The following is a 23,674-nucleotide window of genomic DNA, read 5'->3' as shown; positions in this document are numbered from 1 at the left end:
CTGTCATGAAATTTCAAATGAGCCAATATTTGGCATGAACTTTCAAAATGTCTCACTTTCAACATTTGATATGTTGTCTATGTTCTATTGTGAATACAATATCAGTTTTTGAGATTTGTAAATTATTGCATTCCGTTTTTATTTACAATTTGTACTTTGTCCCAACTTTTTTGGAATCGGGGTTGTAACATAACGATCAGTATGTTTTATTCAGTGTGTGTGAGTGAAAGAGAGAAAGATTCCAAAGTTAATTATTTAAGTGCAAACCAAAAATGCATCCCTTTTTTCTTTCTCAGACTAAAATTAATCACAGCTTCCAGCACAAACGCTGTATTCTCTCAGGAAATCAACATAAACATCCAAAACTGCTTTAACTACACATCCCAGAATCCTTTGCTTCAACAAGAACAATACTTCCGCTGTAAACCGGAAGCGGAGGTTTTATGAAGGAAATATGAAGCGGTGAGTAGCAAAAGTGTAAACAAGGTGTTTCATGTCTTACCGCATGTTGACTTCTTATACAATATATATATATATATATATATATATATATATATATAAAACGCGTTTTAATTATTTATTCAGTGCATTTATTTGTATAATATAATGAGAGCGCTGTCTTAAGGTGGACGCAGCGTTAGCTTTAGCTTAGCTAGGAAGCGGAAAGCTGCATCATTACAGGAGTAGTTTCTTATTACATACATTAAAATAACTGGATAAATATTAACACTTTCCGGTTGGGAACTTTTTTTTTTTTATCTCCAGATAGCACAGCTTGTTGTGATTGTGGGATGCTTGCAGTGTTGCTAACTAGGGTTGCCACCATTCAGAAATGAAAATAAGGCACGCCCACCACGGCTCCTTGGGGCCACGGCCACCCCGGGCGCGACTCCCATGGGGTGGGGTGCCCGCAGCAGGGGTATGTTTTATTTTGTAGGTGTTTTTAGTAAAGGGGTGATCGAGAAAGCAATTAGGCCATCCTTAAAAAAAAATTCGTTTCCTGTCCACCGGGCGGGCAAAAAAAAATTTCAGTCGGGAGGGAGGGATTTTTTATTTTTTATTTTTATTATATATGGATGCATAAGAAATCGCAATGCTGTGTTTGCTTTTTCTTTCAGTACTTTTTTTTATTACAAAAGCAGACACATTTAATAAAATATGACGGTTTAATCAACTGAAACTTGTACAAAAACTTTGTTAGCATTTTAAATGCTGACTGCAACATTTGCAAAACTTTTACAAAGGTACTTAAATAAAATGTCCGGCACACGGACTTTTTGTAGTTCTAAATTGAGCGTTAGGCCTAGTTCGGATGAATTTACACTATTAAAATGATCACTGAATGATTGATTTGTTTTTCTGAATCTTTACTATTTTGTTGTTCGCTAGAATACCATTTTGCGATTTCACACTTAAGCAAATGTTTGAAAACTCCGGATCTCCTTCCTTCATGGTGGCTGCTATTTTTTTGTGCCGCACAGCGCATGCGCAGAGCTGATTCGACAGGGCTTTCCACAAGCGCCGGCCACACAATTAAGTCCAGCCGGCCACTTTAATGACTATTTTTGTAGCCCACAGGCTCTAAATATTAATTTTCGATTTTAATAAAATTAAATGTTTATCTAATGGACTGACAATAATGTCAAACTGAACCGTTGATCAAGGGAGAGTAACTCATCCGCGCCCCGACATGCGGTGTGCGCGCGCACTCGGCGCATGCTCAGCTGCATGAATGTGTCATGCACCGAAAATAAGAGATTTACAAGCCAGGAATGCCTCATGATGCAATACGCAAGAAAAGAAAGATTTACTGCCATTTTACTTTGTATTTGAGTAAAGTGAATAAATAAATGGTCTGTGGAAAATACACTTAACCCTGGGAACTGCGTGCACAGGAGTTTATTTTGTGTTTACTCCCCCCGGCTGGCTACTTATTTGTCATGGCTGGCTAGTATGAGCCTTAGTGGAAAGCCCTGGGAATGCGGAAATGTCAAGTTCGATTTTAGATTTACGAACCCGAAAAAAATGTCGAAAAACTGGCGTTAAAAAAAAAATTTCACCCGCACAAACGGCACTCACCCGGCCGGTGGACCGGAAACAGAACATTTTTTAATAATGGCCTTACTCATACTTAAAGCTTGAAATGCTTTATTACCAATGCTGTAAAAATGTATAATGTACAAGTGGGCAACAGTGAACTTTTAAAATATAATCTAAATATATTGAGAACTTAATATGACTGTAAATGTAAGTGCATAACTGTTCTTGGTGTAGGGACTCTCTTTGTGAACCTTGGGGACATTTTTACTTAGAGAGGAAAAAAGAGAACAAAAACACAACAAACATGTATGTCTGCTTATTCAAGAATGCAGAAAACAAGAAAGTGCAAAACATTACTAGCCTGGGCCCGCCCACCCGCCCATCCTAAGTGTGACGCAACACAAGGGCCTGTTGCGAGCTTAGTCTGGCCAGGCAAGCTATCTCCAGCCCTTCCAAGCTCCCGAAAAATTGGGAGCCAATCAACTTTGAGCATCTCCAACGGCCCTGGGTAGAGGCGTGTTCAAGGCACTGACGTAGTAGAACTGCGACCGGAAGCCATAGATTGTTTACAGAATCTATGCCGGAAGCGCTTCATTCACTAGAAACATTACGAACATGGAGCAGCGGCAAGCCTTTGACACAGCGGTAGATGCTGTATTGAAAGCATTCAACGGGAAGTTCTCATTGAAAATGGAGCAAAGAGCAGCCCTGGAGGTATTTATCTTCTTCCTGTTAGGTACTCAAGCAGTTTCCATCGCGTCACATACGTCAGAGGAAAGAGTGATGTGATTGGTTTAAGTTTCGTCACAGCCTTTTCTGGCTTCAACCAGTAGCAAACTGAGGCGTTTCAGGGAGGCGGGTCAACCACGCCTTTGGGAAACGGTTGGGCTTAATATCTTTGCCAGACCAAATGCTCGCAGAGTTTTGGAGTTGCGTTAGCCAGACTAAAACATTACTCCTTCCCTCAACAGTCCTGAGTTCATCAGGAACTGTTGTGCTTCTCTTGTCTGTGGAGTAGACCAGATTTAAACAAACAGATTTCCCTCACTTCTTAACAACTCGGTCATCCTTTTTAACACATCCAGTCGGACGGATGAATGATCATTAATTCAAACAATCAATCAATCAATCAATCAAACAAACGACAATCAAAACATAATGTCCCATACCGTATCACTCTGAGGAGATGATTGGGGTATAAAGAACTGTGACGCTGACGCTTGTGTCTTCTGTGTTCTTACATATCTGCAGTGTTGCTCTCCTGACGAATGCTGTGTAATGTCAGACAGCCCACCGTCCGCCACTGAACACACTCGCCAACAGACTTTACAGTTTGCTCTGTTGTCGTCTCCACTCACGCTGTCCAGCCAAGGATGTGCCTCTTCCCACTCACGTCTGTGTTTTTGTAAGCGTTTACGCTTTTGAGGACGTGGTGGAGTCCCGGGTGCAGCAGACATTTTTAAAAGGCCCGGGTTTTTTGAGCAGCGCCGGTGTGTGTTGTCTGTCTCTAGGCAACCGTGACAGCGCCACACGCAGTGACGCAGGCAGCCAGACACAGACGTACAGAGCGTGACACAGAGGGGAGGGGTTTGTGTCCTGGGTAGATCCCGCAACGGAGTATTTCCTGTTTTATTTTGTTCATTATTGTTAGATTTAGTGTTGATACGTGTGAGACAGACAAGTGTATTGGACATTTATGAAAATACGGAACAAATCGCGTCCCGTATCGGTTCAATACGGGACACAAGATTTAATTGCCAAATAAAGGACGATTCCGTATTTTACGGGACGGGGTGTCAACTAGGTCTGCGCGGGACAGAATTTTCAGTCCCGCTCCCGCATTGTGCAGTCCCGCTCCCGCAAAGAATTATGATTTTCAGTCCCGCTCCCGCCCGCGCCTGCCATATTTTGTCCTGCTCCCGCCCGCAAATCCTGCATGATGCAGACGTTCGCGTTATTTCTCACGAAAGTTCTTGTCATTGGCTTGGGGAATTAAACATGCTGAGCTTAATGTACATGTAAATGTACCTCTTTTGAAAGCAGCACTTACTTCTGAAGCACTGTGAGCTTCACTAGAGGAGCTCTGCTCTTCTGCCATGATCGGAGATCTCAAACACGGAAGAGCGGAAAGGAATCGGAAACGTACGCGAGATTAGACCACATCCGCAAATTTAGGCATCTTAAAATGTTTTTATTAATGCCAAATAAAATATCCAGCACAAATTATATATGATAGACATAAATTAATAATTTATAAATTTTATTTTAAACACGTTTTTAGTTAGCGGGACTGCAGCTTATCACCTCTCCCGCCCGCTCCCGCATTGTGCACTCCCCTTCCTGCTCGCACCCGCAATGAGCTTTCAAAATTTGTCCCGCGCCGCACTGCTTTGCGTCGGGTCCCGCGGGACTCCCGTGGGAGTGCAGGGCTCTAGTGGCAACCCTATTGCTAACGGTTTTCAGGGCAAGGTAGCTAAAGCAAGCTAAAAAAAAAAAAAAAGTAGCTTGGTGACGTCACGGGCTCATTTGCATACTATCATCATGATCCAGGGGTTCTCAACCTTTTTCAAGCTGGACCCCCCTAAAGCTGGCTCATTGCAGTTGGCCCCCCCCCCTTTACTAGACCTAATAATAGGCATATCATCTGCATGTTTTACAGAAGCTTGCAGGCAGGCGATGTTAATGTGAGACCTGAGCCTGCTTTGCCTTGCAAAGATCCTCAATTCTTGGTGCAATGTCTGATAAGCATAGCCTCAAATCATCCTCGATTTGTGCACGATTGCGGTATTTCGTTTTGAGTGCAGTCATTTTTGAGAATCCTGCCTCACGCAAATACGTGGACGCGAAAGGGAGGAGAATCTTCAAGGCGACGTCACGGAGTTGAGGGTATTCCTGCATCAGTGCTGCCCAGAATGACGAAAGAGGGCAGGAGGTAAAAAGTTCCTTCAGCCTACTGTCACTCTTCAGCTCAATAAGCTGTTCGTGCGTATCAATTGACAGCTCGTTTGCTGTGCACACAAATGGATCTCGCACCCACGCAAAAGAGCGATAATCCTCTTTAAAGTACGACGCAAATTCTTTTCTCATTGCAGAGCAGCACATGATAAATCCCTTCACATGACCTTAAATTGCAGTATTTTTCAGTTCGAAAACATTCATAATTTAAGAAAAAATAAAAAAATCACGAGTTTGAATCTCGGGAGATAAAGGAGCAGAACTGGCCGTTCTCTGTCAGTGCGTTTACATGCACATAGAGAAAATCGAATTTCTGCCGTAGCTCGACTGAAATCGAAGTTCTAAATGCCATGGAAACACCTTAGCTCGGCTGAAATCGAACCGAACTGGATTTCTCGTAAGGCCAAAAAAAAAAAGTGTGTTTTTCCGGTTACCCGACCGACCCTAATCCGTACTGCCCGACCCTAAACTTTTTTTTCGTTTTTTTCCCAGTCGCGACTTTTACATGTAAGGCCAAAAAAAAAAAAAGTGTGTTTCCGGTAACCCGACCGATCGAGAATTTCCGAGTTGAAATTGCCAACCGTAAAATTATTACAAATTTCCCTCGATATTTTAGTGTAAGCGGCGTTAGTTTGTCATAATTTTTTGTTTCAACGCATTCAAGTTGTGAAAGAAACGATAAAAAGTAAAATGTTTCGCCACTTCTATCAGCCCTCCTGCATAAACATGGAAGCGCACTTGTATACTGAAGGAGGAAAGAAAACTGAGCCGAGCCGCCATTTTGAATCCTCATTCAAAGCTGTAATGCAAATTGCTTCCTTTTCAGTATACAAGTGCACTTCCATGGCAGGGAAAAACACTACATTTTGCCGCCTATGTAGTCCCCTATTTATACAAATAGGAGTCATTCAGGATTCAGCCATGTTTTTGCTCGGTGTTTTTGCTCGACCCAAGTTCTACAGTAGGCTAGGCTAGGCCGTCTGCTTTTAATGGAAGTAGCCTAGCCTAGGACGTTATTTTCACGTTATTTCTTGATAAGGTGTTTTCACGTTATTACATGAAAATATCATGAAATAACGTCATGAAATTACGTGATGTTATGTTATTACATGATAAATATGTTGTAAAAATGTGATAACTTTGTTAATATCTTTTCACGTAATTACTTGATTCTAAGCCAATTTTTTTTTGAGTGTGGCAGCAACACGCTTCCATAGATCATAACTCGAACTCTCGCGATATTTTTTTTTTTTATTCGTTTAAAGATTTAAAACACTTTTATTTTATTATGATGTGTGGTATAAAGGATTCTGTGCCAAAATACTATTTTGTAAGATGTTTGTGTTAATTTTTTCGAACAAAATAAAAAAAAAAAGCCTGCCTACCTACCCTAGTTTTGAAATCTACGTAACCGGAAAAACACACGTTTTTTTTTTTTTTTGGCCTAATCGAGCTACGCGACCTAGATTATGCGATTGTAGCCGAGCTACTTAGTGCATGTAAACCCTATCGAGCTACGTAGTCGAGCTACTTACTTCAGCACTGCCCCTTCCGGAAGTGACGAGACCACAAGCGGGAAACACAACAGCCTCGGTCGGCATGACAACAGTAGTAGTAGCGAGCAGCAGAAGAGGTCAGGAGGAACAAGGAGAACGAACGAACGAAGAAGAGAAAATGGTGAGCGTCGTCGTTGTTCTTCTTGTGAACACGGAACTGATAACTTTGTTTACACTCTTGAATAGCTCTTCTTCATGACGACAACCGGAAGTGTACCAACACAATGGGACGTGTAGCGCCACCTGTGGCTCGGGTGCACAATGTACCTCACACAATAGCTCGATTTCCTTGTGTGCATGTAGGATTGGATTTCTCTGGCACCCCTGCTGGGACCCTTAGCTCGATTACCGACAGTAGCTCGATTTGGATGTGCATGTAAACGCACTGTATGTGTCAGCCCTGTGATGACCTGGCGACTTGTCCAGGGTGTACCCCGCCTTTCGCCCGTAGTCAGCTGGGATAGGCTCCAGCTTGCCTGCGACCCTGTAGAACAGGATAAAGCGGCGAGAGATGATGAGATGAGAAGATTGTAGTCCTGAGTGAGTGAGTGATTGTCTTAGTCACGTGTGTCGTATGTGTTGCAACACGGTGAAAAAGGCAGAGGCTTACCCTATTAGCTAAGTGCACGCTTAGCAGTTAAAAAATAGCTAGGACTGAGATTGGGATAGTCTTTAAAAAGACTGTTTGGGTTTGAAGTAAAGACCTAAAGTAGATTGATCTCAACACTGATAACAGATAGACTAGCGAGAGCTGGCACAAGCAAACTTGGCAAGAGATGAGACTAGGGTGAATGAAGCTCAACGCGTGTGCAGACGCTTATATAGTAGGCTAGCCTAGCAGTTACATGACATCGCGTCACAGGCTCAAAATACTACCCCCTGTATTGGTAAATTTGAAATGAAACTGTGTGGTTGATTTGTTTGTGTTATAGTAGTCCAACCACTTGCATTTTCGACATGGGAATTTTCGTGATTTTTTTTTTAAATGATTTTTTCCCCCCCTCATCCTAGCCTACTCCCCCCCCCCCCCCCCCCCCCACCCCACCGGGAGAGTGTCCGCGCCTCACCGGTTGACAACCACCGTCATGATCAATGACATATCAAAATGCAAATAAGTTTTTACATGAATGTTTTCTTCGAATATAACAGAATGGAAAATTAATAATGATTAGGAAATTATTTAAGAAATAATTTCTTACAGAAAGAAGTCATCTTTGGTCACGGCACCATGAAGGAAACTTTGAAAGAAAGGAAGAAAGCACAACTTTATTCATCACACACTTGTGAAATTCCTTAATGCATTTAACCCATCTGAAGCAGTGAACACACACATGTGCACGCGCACACACATACACACACATACCCAGAGCAGTGGGTAGCCACGCTAACAGCGCCCGGGGAGCAGTTGGGAGTTCAGTGCCTCGTTTAAACAGCCTGGCTAACGCGACTTCAAAGCTCTCCGAGCATTTGGTCTGGCCAAGCTATTAAGCCAAACCGTTTCCCAGAGCCCGTGGTTGACCCGCCTCCCTGAAATGCCTCAGTTTGCTACTGGTCGAAGCCAGAAAAGGCTGTGACGAAGCTTAAACCAATCACATCACTCTTTCCTCTGACGTATGTGACACGACGGGGCTAACTGGTAGATTAAACTCTTACCGAAGCCGGTCGGGAGCAAGGCGAAAACGTCCTTCCTTTCAATAAATACCTCCAGGGCTGCTCTTTGCTCCGTTTTCAATGAGAACTTGCTCCATGTTCGTAATGTTTCTAGTGAATGAAGCGCTTCCGGCATAGATTCTGTAAACAATCTATGGCTTCCGGTCGCAGTTCTACTACGTCAGTGCCTTGAACACGCCTCTACCCAGGGCCGTTGGAGATGCTCAAAGTTGATTGGTTCCCGATTTTTCGGGAGCTTGGAAATGCTATAGATAGCTTGCCTGGCCAGACTAAGCTCGGAGCAGGTCCTCGTGTTGTGTCACGCTTAGGATGGGCGGCCCCAGGCTATCGTTTAAAGGCACCTCAGCCCAAGCCCGTCCCATATTAACCTCACCGCATGTCTTTGGACCCGGAGGAAACCCACGCAGACACGGAGAGAACATGCAAACTCCGCACAGAAAGGCCCTCGCCAGCTGCTGGGCTCGAACCCAGAACCTTCTTGCTCTGAGGCGACCGTGCTAACCACTACACCACTGTGCCGTCCCATGCACGATTTACAGGATACTCAGAAACTCAACTTTCTATCAAGAATGTAGACCAAAAAAAAAAGCAGTGACACTGAGTAGGCGTGAAGGAAAATGTTTTTTCACTTTTATTACTTATGAAATATAACATCTCCAAAATATGAGTTTACCCCTTAATGACGACCCCGTGTATACAGTATCCCTTAATGACGACATATGACACCTTGTCAAAACCTTGTCTTTAGACTTTTTTCTTGTAAATATGTTCTAAGGGTGAACAGTGTACACATATACAAGGGTGGCTGTAGCAACTGCTTTAAGGATTAAAGAGTTAAAACGAAGAACAAAGAGGTGAGAGGGCGGGACAAACAGTGTGTCGTGATCAGTGATTGGTTGCAAGTGCGACACAGTTATGGCCCGGTCCCAAACATAAGTATAACTCCAACTCTGACTGTCCCTCGGCCTGAGTTTAGTTCCAGTCTGGAGCAGAAACACCACAACTATAATCCCGACTATAATATCGCTTGGTCCGGACACTCAGGGAAATAAACGCATATACAACTTAGGAATAGCCATGGAAGTTTTTTCCAAGTGGTCGCACATTATTCCGGGTCGTACTGTACAGCTTGGACTTCAAAACAACCCATGCACACACTCCAGTGGTTGATATAATACAGATAGGTCACGGATTACGGAAATATAATAAAAAAGGATACAAAATACGGAGTGGTTACGGATTTTAATACGGATGCTAATAATTTACGGATCGGTCACGGATGTTTCAGTATATTACAGACTAGCTACCGATTTCATACGGATGATGCATCACAGATTAATCAATCTTTAATTTATTTATGAGAAATTGAAAACCAGAAAATTAAAATTATACAGTATATTTTCATTTTTAAATTATTAACTTTGAATATATATCCTCCACTGATTAATTATTGTTGTCTAATTATTCATTGTGGCTCCTGTATGGTATTTAATGGTTGCGATGAAAGTTGCGGTGTTTTTTAGGTTTTTGTTGCGATTACATTGCGGGAGGAAGTGAAAGTTGCGAGAAATTGTTGCGATTTTCTCTTTTTGTGATTAAAATTGAGTGATATGTTAAATATTAAGTTATTACTGAAAAACTATTGATTAAAAAAAACAAAGACACTGAGAAATGGTCCTATAAACATCTTTACCAATATAAAAGATTACCAGGACTACAAAAATGCAGAAAAATAGGCTTTACTTATCCAAATGCTCCTGTTGGTTCAAAAGTTAAAGTGCAGAGAACCTCACAGCACAACATGAAGTTACCTTCAAATATAATATAAACGCCTCAGCTTTCATGTAAGAAAAAAAAACTATTAATACTAGTACTGTGTGCAGGCAGTCTCTCCTGAAGACTAAATTAAACAATAATTATAAACTAATAAAATAAATGGCTCAGGCTTCATAGAAGAAAAAAAACAAACAATTTGAACAGAATCTCACAGTATGATGCTGAAGCTGCCTAAACAGTGGAAAATAAAATACCATTTTGGCAAAAATGTTGGCATCCATTAATTTCTTGTATTAAGTAAAAAAAATAATGTAAAATGCGCACAGTCCTTCACTGTAAACATAACACACTTTCAGTAACAGAATTTAAGCCTGTATAAACACTGACTCGCACATGCTGCTTCTCTTGAACGGAAACACGGAAGTAAAGGCCTCTGCATGCTCTTGCGACAAGGCTTTCGCAGATAGCTTTTCGCAGACAGTTGTAATTTATCGTTGAGCGGGGAGTAATAGGCGTGCGCGATGTTATTCACCGCTACAACGCAAGGGGGCGCGAAGTCGCGAAATCGCTAGGAGTAGTTGGTGGGTGTGGTTAGTGGAGTGTTTATCCTCCGGTTACTTATAATGACTAGAACTGGAGTCGTATAGATGTCCGTACTTCCTCACTTCCTCGATCAACCGCTCTTCGTGCTGCTCCATCTTCACTCGTGTTTTTAAAAATGGCGGTAGTGAAAACAAACCAAACCGGGAAAGTAGGGAAGCGGAAGTGCGTGTACAGCGGATGTAGAGTGGACCAATCAGAGCCCTCTTGTCTGCGACGCTGTCTGCGAGGCTTCTATGGTGGTCACAATTTTTGGGAGGTGCGCGCAGAGCGTCTGCGAAGGTGGGGGGGGCTACGCAGACGCCATCTGCGACACCGTCTGCGAGGACTGCGTTGTCAGCATAAATTGGCCTTAAGGCGGAAGGTAGTTTGTCGACGTCACTTCGAGACGACGCCAACGATTGGTCAAATTTGTGGGAAAGTTGCGGTGATTGGGTATAATTGCAACACCGCCCTGTATTCGCGGGGATTGGTTGAATTTGCGTTGAAGTTGCAAATCGCAACATCGCAAAATCCTGGAGGGTCTGGTAAACGACCGTTTACTTTTCAGCTCAAATACACGAAGCGGTATTGGCCGGTTTCGCAAGTGGAATATTGCGCATGCGCACATCGCGCTTTCTGAAGAGAAACATCCGGCGATTCATCAAAACAATATGTCGAGTGAGATGCTTCGGAAATCGTGTGAATAAACTGATAAATTTGATATGTAACCCGAATATCGGCGTATTTTGGCACTTGTCCAATCGGACAAGTAACTGAGACGATGAACTTGTCCGACATAAAGGATCACTTGTCCCGGACAAGCGTTAATGTCGAGCCCTGAAGTCTAAAACAAATGTTTGGACTGGTGAAGTTCATAATTAAAATATCTTACCTGCACATCTTTTATATGTTTACTTTATTAATTTACTATTGATATTTCACGGAAAATAATCACGCATCCGGGAATAAAAGAGCCGTGCTTTGTATTATATATTTTTTTTATTTTCCGTGAATCTGTATTCCGTGACTTCATGACGCAACAAGGATGTACAGAGATGCCCGGGGAAAAATAGCACGTGTTCAGACAACACCACATGTACACAGTTACAAACGGATTGGTCAGATGTTTTATCAGATCAGGTCCAGGTCCGGAAAAATGGCTCCTGAAGCAATCTCAGCGATACGGATAAACCCAGGCCTGGGCTGTAGGGATCGTTATCGGTCTGGTGTGAGCACCGACCACATAAACTGCAGGGGGCTGATTTATTTATAGTTATCGGTATTGTGGGACCGGGCCTTTAGGCGTTATGCGCTGATGGCGAGTCGAGTGAAACAGCTTTCTAAACTCAAATAATGGCGGCTGTGATGTGAGCTGGAGAGCTGCATCGAGTTTAAGACAATTGTTAGCTTGTGCTGGAAAAGCCAGTAGATTTGTCACAAGGCTTTTTTTAAATTAAAGTCTGGGTTGTTTTACAATCAGGGTACGCAAGCTAAAAATCACATTTAACACTTATTATCTTCAATATCAAAAGGCTTGACTAAGGGCGTATTCACACCTACGTTGTTTGGTCCAGACCAAACGACCCAAATTTCCCTTGGTCCGGACCTTTTGGGTTGGTCTGAATACAAACCACCGAACTCTGGTCCGGACCAAACAAGCGGACCGAGACGGAGCTGCAAGGTCGGACTCGGTCCGGACCAAAGGAACCCTGGTGCGGATCTTTTGGAGGTGTGAAAGCAGACCGGACCTAATCTGACAGGTTTGCTTTTTTGTACCTTGGGAGCTTCCGTCGTTTGTCGAGCATTATGGGAAACAGAGTCTTGACACTCCACCGCAAAGTGCAAACACTGTTTCGGTTGTCAAGGGAACCTTACAACAGTCGTTCAGTCATTCAGACCAGTGGTAGGCTAGACTACAGAGTACAAAAAATGAGTAGGGGGCAAACGTGGGCCGAGGAAGAAACGCGTACCCTTGTGGATATATGGGCAGATGTCCACATATCTGAGCTTTTGGAGAGAACACACAAAAATGCCGACGTGTTTGCTGTATTCAGTGAGAAAATGAAGGAGAAGGGGTTCACGCGCTCCCCAGAACAATGTCGGCTAAAAGTGAAGAAACTCCGTCAGACCTACATTAAAATCAGGGACATTCTTTCAAAAAGTGGCGGTACTAGTGACGCAAAAAAGAAATTCATCTATTACGACGGATAAGGCGAATATCCCGACACATACCTCCTCCAAGACGCGTGAAGAGCCAGAACTGTCACAACATGATGTGCGCTCATCAGCGCTATCCTCCGTAGCCGCCTTGCCCTTTGAAGTCGTCGTTGATAAATTACTTGTACAACAGCATAGTAATCGCACAATTGTGAAAACAGTAAAAACTGGAAAAAACATATAGCTTTGATGACATTAAAAAGAATAACAGCACGGAAAGCCTCCATGACTACTTTTGAACTTAATGCTTTGTGCGCGTGTCGTCTCTGACCAATAGCTGAACGACCTCAGGGCGCGTGGCTTTGTTGACAGATTTTGGTCCGCTTACTAAAATGTACAGTGTGAAAGCGAACCGCACCAAAATGAAAAAATAAAAAAAACATTTGGTTCGGACCAAAGCAAGTGAACTATCGAACTATCCTGGTCTGAATACACCCTAAATAAACTTGGTTGTTTATTGTAGCCCTGTGATAGCTCTATTTACCATGCAAAAAAAAAATTGGTGATAACGTTATTTTTGGTGAATGTATGGCAATATATTAGCCTGGCAAGCCAGACTAAATGTGAATATTTAGTCTGGCCTCGCTCGTAGACATTTCCGAAGGGTGTGGGAGGAACAACCCGCTGTCTTTCAAACTGTCTCTGTGCGTATAGGCCAACGCTCTGACCAATCAGCGCAACAGTGACTGTGACGTAGTCAGAGCGACAGAAAGCAGTGGGGGAGGCCTTGAAATAAATAATTTTTCAAAATGCGTATTAATTAATAAACAGGTTCTAGATATTAAGAAGTTTGGAGATAATGACCACAAGTTTGGAGTCTGTACCACATACTTAACATACACTTTTTTTTTTTTCCAAGTGTTTTTCAAGGGTTTGCTTAAACTGTTTGAGAGTTTTTATTTAGTGGTGTTTGGTGAAATAATTTCCCTTAAATTTAAAATAACGGGAAAATAAGAAACAATCAAAAAGTAATGTTTCAAAGCTGTTTATTAATTCTTCGTACTGCACAAACTAGCCCCATTCTTTTGGCTACGAGCGGAGCCAGCTGGTAGATCAGACTTTTGCCATAGCTGGTCGGCAAAACAGCGAAAACGTCCTTCTTGAAAAGGAATGAGCGGAGAGCCTCTTCCTGCTCATGTTTCAACGAAAACTCCAAGTCTAATTCTTCTAAAACTGATTCCAAAGCGGAGTCAAACACGCGCTGTTCACTAGCCCGTAGCCATCTTTCCTGTTGTGCTTTCTCCAGCGTCGCGCAGCTTTGTCGTCACTCCTGCAAAAGCCCGCCCAAAGAATCCAAACAAAAACCTTGCGTTGTTAGCCTAGTAAACTAGACCCAACCGCCTAGCAGCCAAAAATATTTTTTGCCTAGCGAGTGGGTCTAGCCTCGCACCATATAAACAACACCCCGGGCATCAAATTGTTCCTGCTAATCACAACGCAAGGTTTTTGTTTGGATTCTTTGGGCGGGCTTTTGCAGGAGTGACGACAAAGCTGCGCGACGCTGGAGAAAGCACAACAGGAAAGATGGCTACGGGCTAGTGAACAGCGCGTGTTTGACTCCGCTTTGGAATCAGTTTTAGAAGAATTAGACTTGGAGTTTTCGTTGAAACATGAGCAGGAAGAGGCTCTCCGCTCATTCCTTTTCAAGAAGGACGTTTTCGCTGTTTTGCCGACCGGCTATGGCAAAAGTCTGATCTACCAGCTGGCTCCGCTCGTAGCCAAAAGAATGGGGCTAGTTTGTGCAGTACGAAGAATTAATAAACAGCTTTGAAACATTACTTTTTGATTGTTTCTTATTTTCCCGTTATTTTAAATGTAAGGGAAATTATTTCACCAAACACCACTAAATAAAAACTCTCAAACAGTTTAAGCAAACCCTTGAAAAACACTTGGAAAAAAAAAAAAGTGTATGTTAAGTATGTGGTACAGACTCCAAACTTGTGGTCATTATCTCCAAACTTCTTAATATCTAGAACCTGTTTATTAATTAATACACATTTTGAAAAATTATTTATTTCAAGGCCTCCCCCACTGCTTTCTGTCGCTCTGACTACGTCACAGTCACTGTTGCGCTGATTGGTCAGAGCGTTGGCCTATACGCACAGAGACAGTTTGAAAGACAGCGGGTTGTTCCTCCCACACCCTTCAGAAATGTCTACGGATCGAGGCCAGACTAAATATTCACATTTAGTCTGGCTTGCCAGGCTATTGCGTTGTGATTGGCGGGCACGATTTGATGCCCGGGGTGTTTTGTTGATATGGTGCGAGGCTAGACCCACTCGCTAGGCAAAAATATTTTTGGCTGCTAGGCGGGTGGGTCTAGTTTACTAGGCTAGCAATATATGTCATATTTAGCAAAATTACTCGTGTCATTTAGAAAAAGTGCTTTTTTGACCACAGGTAGCTCCAAAAGGGATGCACTGAAATCATTCTTTATACCATAAAACAAATATTTGGTTCCATATCATTGGAAACATAGTTAAGTTTTAATGTTGAATGCCAGTAAGTTTTTGATCAAATTAGTATGTAATTGTGTCAAAAAAAATTTCCTCTCCGAGACAGCTAATTTTTCAATATAAAATAACATATCTAAAATGATTATTTTCATCCTAAAATGTGGTCAAGATATTGGGACATAAATATTAGAGACGACTAACACAAAGCTTACAGCCTTATATTTAAAAGCACTATGGAAGTAGTGGATTCTGAATTGTCAAAAAAAAAAAAATGTCCTCTCCGAGAATCACTTCATTTGTTTCTCCCAGCCCTGCTTAAAGCTACACTTAATCTTCTTTATCTTATAGCAGATTACACAAAACTACCATACACACGCGTCAAAAAATTACCTGAAATCTGTTCTTTAACTTGCCCTTCACTTAAAAACTGGAATTTTGGACCCCTGTGACACAAACTTTGTACCCTGATTGTAAAACAACCCGTCTCTAAAGGGGTCTAACACTACGTTCACACTGCAAGGCTTAATGCTCAATTCCGATTTTTTTGTGAAATCCGATTTTTTTGTGAGGTCGTTCACATTAACAAATATATGCGACTTGTATGTGATCCTCAGTATGAACGAAAAGCGACCTAAAAGTGTTCCGCATGCGCGTTGCAGGATATGACGACGTCACACGCAGTGAGCATGGCCAGTGTTTACGGAAGTAACCTAAAGTTTCCTGTGTATGACAGTAGCCAGCATGGAGTACCTGGCGATGATGCAGTTGATGTTGCGACGGAGCCAGAACATGCACAATAGCCTGATGTTAAGGAGGAGGTTGAGAAGGAAGAGGGCAAGGGTTTTGGCTCAGGCATTCTGCGGGGTAGTGACTGCAACCTCCGTTCAAAGGAACATCAAAGCCATGTTGTTGTAACTTTTTTTGAGAGACCCGCCGCCTACTTCAGCGCAGAATAGTGACGTTTGTGGCTTGTTGATGACGTGTAAGTCGGATGAATGCGACCTGGCGGTTCAGACTGAAGTCGCATATGAAAAGAGCAGATAGGAATCGGAATTAGGACCACATATCCAAACGGCCTGGGTCGGATTTGAAAAAATCGGATCTGTGTCGTTCATATTGTCAATAAAAGATCGGATACAGGTCACATATGGGCGAAAAGATCGGATTTGAGTCACTTCAGCCTGCAGTGTGAACGTAGTGTAAAATGGCCCCTTTCCACCACCCTTTTTCAGCTCACTTGAGCCCGACACGGCTCGCGTTTCGACTATCTAAGAACAGCACGACTCAGCTCGCTTCAGCCCTGCTCAGCCCCCAAAACTCGCACGGTTTTGGAGTGGGGCTGAAACGAGCCAAACCGAGCTGAGTGAGGTTGGGGGCGTGAGGAGACACTCCCCTGTGCACTGATTGGTGAGGAGGAGTGTCCTCACACGCCCACACACACCCCGCGAGCACGCTGGGATCTGTAAACACCGTAAACCCGGAAGAAGGAGAATTAAGAATTACGAGAATTATGAAGCCTTATGCGCCTCGCCTCATCTATACGCTCTTGCCAGTATCTGTTGGTGTTGTCGGTGACAACAAGCCACAGCACCAAGACCAGCAACACTAACGACTCCATGTCCTCCATGTTTATTGTTTACTCTCCGGGCTATGAGACTACCGCTTAAAAGATCACTGATGTCACTGTTTGCGCCGCCTAACGACATCACCTGACGTCCACCCACTTTCGCTAACTCCACCCAATGTGTCCACCCACTTCCAGCCAGCACGGTTCAGCGCGGTTGTAGTCGAAATGCAACGCCAACAGCCCCACTCAGCTCGACTCAGCACGGCACGGCTCAGCCCAACTCAGCCGCGTTGGTAGTGGAAAAGCGGCAAAAGTCACCAAATCTGTGATAAAGTCTCCAAATTGGTAACACTGGATGCTTGTGTTCAGCAACAGTGCTCAGATAGGCTTTGACGTTCAATGAGAAGAAGAAGAAGGATTTATTTGTCATGTATACATAGAGCACAGTGAAATAATTTTTCTGCATTTAACCCACCTGAAACACACCCAGAGTAGTGGGTAGCTGGGGTTAGGTGCCTTGCTCAAGGGCACTTCAGCTGTGGATGTGAAGGTGAGAAGAAAGTGTTGTTCATTCCCCCATTTTCCTGCTGGTCCAGGGAATCAAACTGGCAACCGTTTGATCACACAAAGCTGCTTCTCAAACCTTTATGGCATGCTCGGTTGGTATTAAGATGGCACAGTGTGTGCCAGGAAAACATTCCCCACACCATTACACCGCCCCCACCATCCTGGTTCATGGGTATATGCTGTGTGGCTAAATGCTTGAAGCTCTCAGCCTTGAAACTTTCTTCTTCTACAAAAACGGTTGTCTTTCAGACAGAGCAAAGTGCCAAACTTTGCAGCTGCGACGTTATTTTTCATCTGATAAGTCAGTTTCATGGTTTGCTTATCTGTGGTTGATCACAGACGTCTTAGAGTTGACTTCTTTCAGCAAAACTGAAATTATAGAAAGTAGGTTAAAGCATGCGTCAGAAAGAGCCTGGTGCTGGAGCATTAACATGAAATACTGTTAAATGAAGTCAACTGGGTTTTTTTTGTAACATCAGTGATGAAATATAGTTCCTTCAGAATCGCAGCACTCCACTTAAAGCACGAAAGAGTAGAGGATAACCTGAAACATCACGAAACCAAACTGTATTTCACAGCCGTACTGGCAGTGTGAACTCTGCTCTTACTGTGTAACTGGTGTTTACTCTTAAAAACAAATCCTTGTTTTCGGTTCTTAAGAATTAAGTTCTTATATATCCTTTCACATTTTTACATATTGGTGTGTCTCTCTAGAAAAATAAAACGGGGTCATGACACCTCTCTTTGTTCATATGTTGACACAAACTGTTCCAGCTGTCAGTCAGTCAGTGGGTGTGAACAATGCGGGTGTGTCCCAGTCCTCACCCATTTGTATATAATAGTGTCATTACTTAGGGAGGCGTTGCGAACCTAAAGGTCAAACGCTATTCTGTGACGACTATTTCATATCTCCGCTGGTGATATCCTTAATTAAAAATGTCCACAACTTATGAACACATGGGAATGAGCTCATAATGCATGGCCATGGCTGTGGAAGACGGAAAGTGTCAGAATGAGGTCATTGTGATTTTATGGAAATCGATTTTTATGTAAAGCTAAACCACAAAACAATAATGCAATAAAATGTAACACGTATTAACAGTATAAATGGTATGATCTCTGTACTCATTGAAGTGTTCTACTTTTTAAAATGTCATCTAGGGTAACATTCGGGCTGCCCAATAAACAATTATTCCACGAAATCGAGTCGTACATGAGCTGATAGCCCTATAAACTCCTGCGCGACGAGATTGAGTGGAATAACTGTTTTATTCTATCCACATTAGAGGTCTGCGCGGGACAGAATTTTCAGTCCCGCTCCCGCAAAGAATTATGATTTTCAGTCCCGTTCCCGCCTGCGCCTGCCATATTTTGTCCCGCTCCCGCCCGCAAATCCCGCATGATGCAGACGTTCGCGTTATTTCTCACGAAAGTTCTTGTCATTGGCTTGGGGAATTAAACATGCTGAGCTCTCCACTGACCAATCCTTCACCTAGCGTTGCCAGGCGGCATGCGCAGCTGAGGCTTTACAGAGATACCCAACACACCTACCAAAATCTCAAACACGGAAGAGCGGAAAGGAATCGGAAACGTACGCGAGATTAGACCACATCCGCAAATTTAGGCATCTTAAAATGTTTTCATTAATGCCAAATAAAATATCCAGCACAAATTATATATGATAGACATAAATTAATAATTTATAAATTTTATTTTAAACACGTTTTTAGTTAGCGGGACTGCAGCTTATCACCTCTCCCGCATTGTGCACTCACCCTCCCGCCCACGCCCGCAATGAGCTTTCAAAATTTGTCCCGCACCGCACTGCTTTGCTTCGGGTCCCGCGGGACTCCCGCGGGAGTGCAGGGCTCTAATCCACGTTCACTGGATTTTGAGAAACAGAGCATTTTTATTTTTTGCAAATTCGATAAATAAAAACTTTTTATACAAAACGTCCGACAAAATCATTTCCGCTTAGAATGTAAACAAACTGGCGAAATAACAGGAGCAATTTGTGAAAAATGCAATAATAATAATTATTGAACAATAAACAACAAAAGATGCGCTCTTACGGTCAAATACTTTCATTCCATATTTTGTTGCTTTTTTTTTTGTGGTTTTATTTTCGAGTAGAGTTTTTATTTCATCCTCAGTTGCTTCAGGAACACACTCCACCATTTTGTTTTTCTCTACTCACGGTATATGAGCTGATATCCTAGTAGTAGAGTAGCCAATCAGAGCGCGCGATTGCTCATATGCAGTGAATGTAGATAGAATAATAAATAATATTTTATTTGTATGTTTTGTGTGTCTGGTTATAAAGTGATGCAGTAATGAATCGTTTAGTACTTTGTCAGTAATTTATAATATAATTTATCATTTAAAGATAAAACTCTGTTAATGAGTCTTGTGATAATAAATGTATAATGTACTGTATATTGTTTAAAAAAAAAAGCTAGTTTTCTGTTGATTTTAAAATGATATTGCTTTGAATAACTGATTTCCTGCATCCGTAAAAGAGCACGTTGAAAGAGTTGGTTCTGATTTCTGTAGGGTCACCCGTCGGGTCTGTGACGACGGCCCGGTTCCTGAGGAGCAGGAGACGGAGGGACAGAGGCAGCTGCACAACCTGCTGCTCCAACAACTCGATACAGACGTCGACATCGACCGGTAGATAACTCGCACCTTTCCATAATTGCTCAGGCTCAAGTCCTGAACTGTGTTTCCCAAACATCTTAGACTATACCAAGATAGAGCAACATCTCTACGGGAGCAAAAGTGCACCAGTTCCAGTCTCGTAAGTGGGCGTGTCACCTTACATCACAAACGAAATTTTGCTGGAAAAAATATTTAAACAATTGCAACCATGAAAATGATCAAATAATATTTTCCTGAGTTTGGTGTATGGTCTAACATAAGAATTTGTCTGTTAAAAATAACATTTGGACAAGAAATCCGTTAATGTCTTGCCCTCGCCGGCCACTTTTTTAGGAACACCCCTACATCCACCTGTTCTCTAATCAGCCGATTGCTCGACAGCAGCACGATGCATCAAATCAAATCACGCAGATACAAATCAAGAGCTTCAGTTAATGTTCGCAATGTTCAAACATCAGAATGGGAAAAATTGTGATCTCACAGTGAAGCGTGACTTTCTTTCTTTCTTTCACTGTGGTATGGGTGTTGGTTTGAGTCAGATGGACTGCTGGTTTGAGTATTTTAGAAACTGCTGATCTCCTTCCTGGGGTTTTCACACACAACAGTCTGTAGAGTTTACACAGAATGGTGCAAAAAACAAAAAAAGCATCGAGTGAGTGAGTGAGTGAGTGAGTGAGTGAGTGAGTGACAGTTCTGTGGGTGGAAACAAACGCCTTGTTGATAAGAGAGGGTCAGAGATCACAAAATGGTCAGATTGGTTCGAGCTTTTTTGCCAGGAAGGATATAGTAACTCATATAATCACTCTTTACAACCGTGGTGAGCAGAAAAGCATCTCAGCATGCAACAGAAAACAGAATAACACACTGGGTTCCACTCCTGCAGCCAGGAACAGGGATCTCAGAATCAAGAATGAGTTTCTGCTAAAGTGGCCGGTGAGTGTATTCCTCCCAATACCCATGAACCCTCCTAGAGAGAAAGAATGGCCAGTGTTTTGGTGAAAACCACGGACCTCCTCGCTGACTTGAATGGAGCACTGGGTCGTTCTGGTCTGCATAAAGGAGGATCGGGGGATCCTCTAACTTCCAGTTGACGTACGTGGTCATATGTTTGCAGCTCTCGCTGTGCCTCAGTCCTCTCTGCTCATCAGACGAGGTTCACTCCATTAAGGGTTTAATAATTAGCTGAGAAGTTGGATCAGGTGTCTCATCAGTAATCAGACATACCCATGGATTAAAGTTTTCCGTCGCTACGACAGATTTCCGTCAACTGGGAGCGCTGAAGGTCAATAATGAGAGTGATGCAGATCCGAGGGGAAAAAGGGGGGGGGGGGGGGTAGGCCCATAGGTCTGACACCGATGTGATTTAGAACTTCACCAAGCTGCTGTGATTGCCTGTTGTTGAACCCTTTCTTGTGCTATGTTTGAGTATATGTAAAGGAATAGTCTAAGTTGTTGCGCTAGATAGGCCTAAATAAATAAATACAGCCTCCGCTACTGTCTAGTCCCGGGGAGGCTCGGCGTAGGCCACTGATGAAACTATTTGGCTGTCCGACTACTAGGCAACTAGGTTACTTGTCTACTACTAATAGTAGTAGTAATAATGATATTTGCCTATTGAAAGGTGATCAGGTGAAAATTTGAAGCCGCAGCAAGACCTTTGCTATTAAACGTTTTGTAGGCTTCGGCAGACAATGTTCTGGAAAGGCTGTGTTTTTCTTTGGTTTGATTAGCCTACGATTTAATCTTTAAACATTATGGTTTCAGCAGTTCGCTTAAACATTGGAGGCTGCAGAGTCGGGCTGCAAGATTTCCGACACTTTTTTAAGATGCCAAACTTCATAGTAAGGAGAAAATAATTCCACAGTATTTACTGCCTCGTCTTGTGCAAGTGCACAAGAACAGTTATTTGAAAGTTAACCTAATGAATTTGTGCGTGCGCGTGCGATTTCATGAAGAACCGGGACAATTGGCATTCGGTGAAAGATTCACACCTCTGACTCATTATATTCGCGCGCGCCCTCTCGCCCACTGTTGCTTCGTTTTCCCGATTTACACGCGTGTCTGAAGATGGAGTTTTCAGAAATCTCCACTCTGCCCAGAGTTTGCGAAAGTAGCTGTTTTCAGTGACTGAAACCTCCGTATAGGTGTGAATGAGAGGTGCAACCGAATAAATAAATATGCGTCTTTTTTATCCGGCTACATGTAGGCTATCACTGCGCAAAGTCTCTAATGTTGAAATGGTAGTAATATTTGTTAAAATAATAGTAGGCTAATTTCCACATTAATTGGTAAAATGGCACAAGGGATGTGATGGGGGGATGGGCGTTTTATAAGGGGGATAATTTGAGATTTTTATTTCAGAAGGGGGATGCCTCCCCCCACATCCCCCCCCTCAACTTGAGTACTGCGTATAAGGCCACCGGATATCGGCCCTTCGATTTCCATCACTAGAGCGCATCAAATTACTTTCGGTTTTGCCAGCATGGACGCGCTTCTTTTAAATGAAGGCACAGATGTGTCAGACATCGACAAAACGGTAAAGAATAAGTGGAGATGGGCTTGGCGAAATGAAATGGGTGATAATGGCAAGCCATTTAGTTCATGGTGCAAATAGATGAAAATGGCAGGTGTGTGCTTTTGTGTAGTTTGCCATAAAAAAGTCTATGGAAGCAATGGCAGAAAACTAGATGCCTTTGGCTTCACTGCGAAGAAGCAGAAAAAGTGAACTTTCACTTTACTTTTCTTGCAAGTTCTTTCTGTGCCACTCTTTTGAAAGCATGGTTTAAGTTCGACTGCACTTGCACTTTTCTCTTAACCACTGCAGTGCATTACTAAAGTACTGTTGAAATAAATTTGCACTTTGCGCTGAAAACTTGATGTTTCATCGTTTATAGCCAGTAATGACAATGGTAAAGTCTTGCCTTAGCTTTAGTCATTGTTAAAATTATGTAAATGTACTATAAGTAGGGGCCGAGGGGATAATGGACAACACGGCGTTTAAAATTTGACGCATCGCTGATGTGGTAGGGGCCAACGACATGGAGCTTTTTTTTTCAGTCAGATGATTTTTTTTTTTTGCTTTAATCCATGCATACCAGAAACCTCCATCCTGAACAACCTGCATGAAAGTCTTTATAACTATTCCATCCACGTTCACAGGATATGAGCAGTCCTGTGCTCTGATTGGCTACTCTACTGCTAGGATATCAGCTCATATACCATGAGTAGAGAAAAACAAAATGGTGGAGCGTGTCGCTGAACCAACAAATCGAAATAAAAACAAACAAAAAAGAGCAATAAAATATGGAATGAAAGTATTTCATGGTAAGAAGATGGTGGTGGGTTGTGTTTTTTTTAATTTAATTTTTCAAGAATTATTATTATCGCATTTTTCACTGTCATTTCGCCAGTTTGTTTACATTCTAAGCGGAAATGATTTTTTTGTATAAAGTTTTTATTTATCGAATTTGTAAAAAAAAAAAAGCTCAGTTTCTCAAAATCCAGTGAATGTGGATCGAATAAAACCGTTATTTCACTCAATCTCGGTGCTACGCGCCTCACCGGCTATCAGCTCATGTACGACTCGATTTCAGGGAATAACTGTTAAATGTAATTAACACGTGATCTTC

The 23,674-nt window shown here is 42.5% G+C and overlaps 1 protein-coding gene across 1 annotated transcript in view; it reads left to right on the top strand.

Annotated features, from left to right (window-relative positions):
• Positions 1-364: 364 nt before the first annotated feature.
• rbm41 (RNA binding motif protein 41) overlaps positions 365-23,674 on the top strand; it is a gene marked incomplete at its 5' end in the record, with an annotated part of 37,598 nt that continues 14,288 nt past the window's right edge. The window contains 2 exons of the mRNA XM_060936458.1: positions 365-462; positions 19,941-20,057. Of these exons, the coding sequence (XP_060792441.1) occupies positions 365-462; positions 19,941-20,057 (215 nt within the window). The remainder of the gene's footprint in view (positions 463-19,940; positions 20,058-23,674) is intronic.

Source organism: Neoarius graeffei, chromosome 12 (genome assembly GCF_027579695.1).
Source record: "Neoarius graeffei isolate fNeoGra1 chromosome 12, fNeoGra1.pri, whole genome shotgun sequence".
NCBI lineage: Eukaryota > Metazoa > Chordata > Actinopteri > Siluriformes > Ariidae > Neoarius > Neoarius graeffei.
Note: the sequence above shows the minus strand (reverse complement) of the source record. Positions and strands in the feature narration are given on the sequence as shown.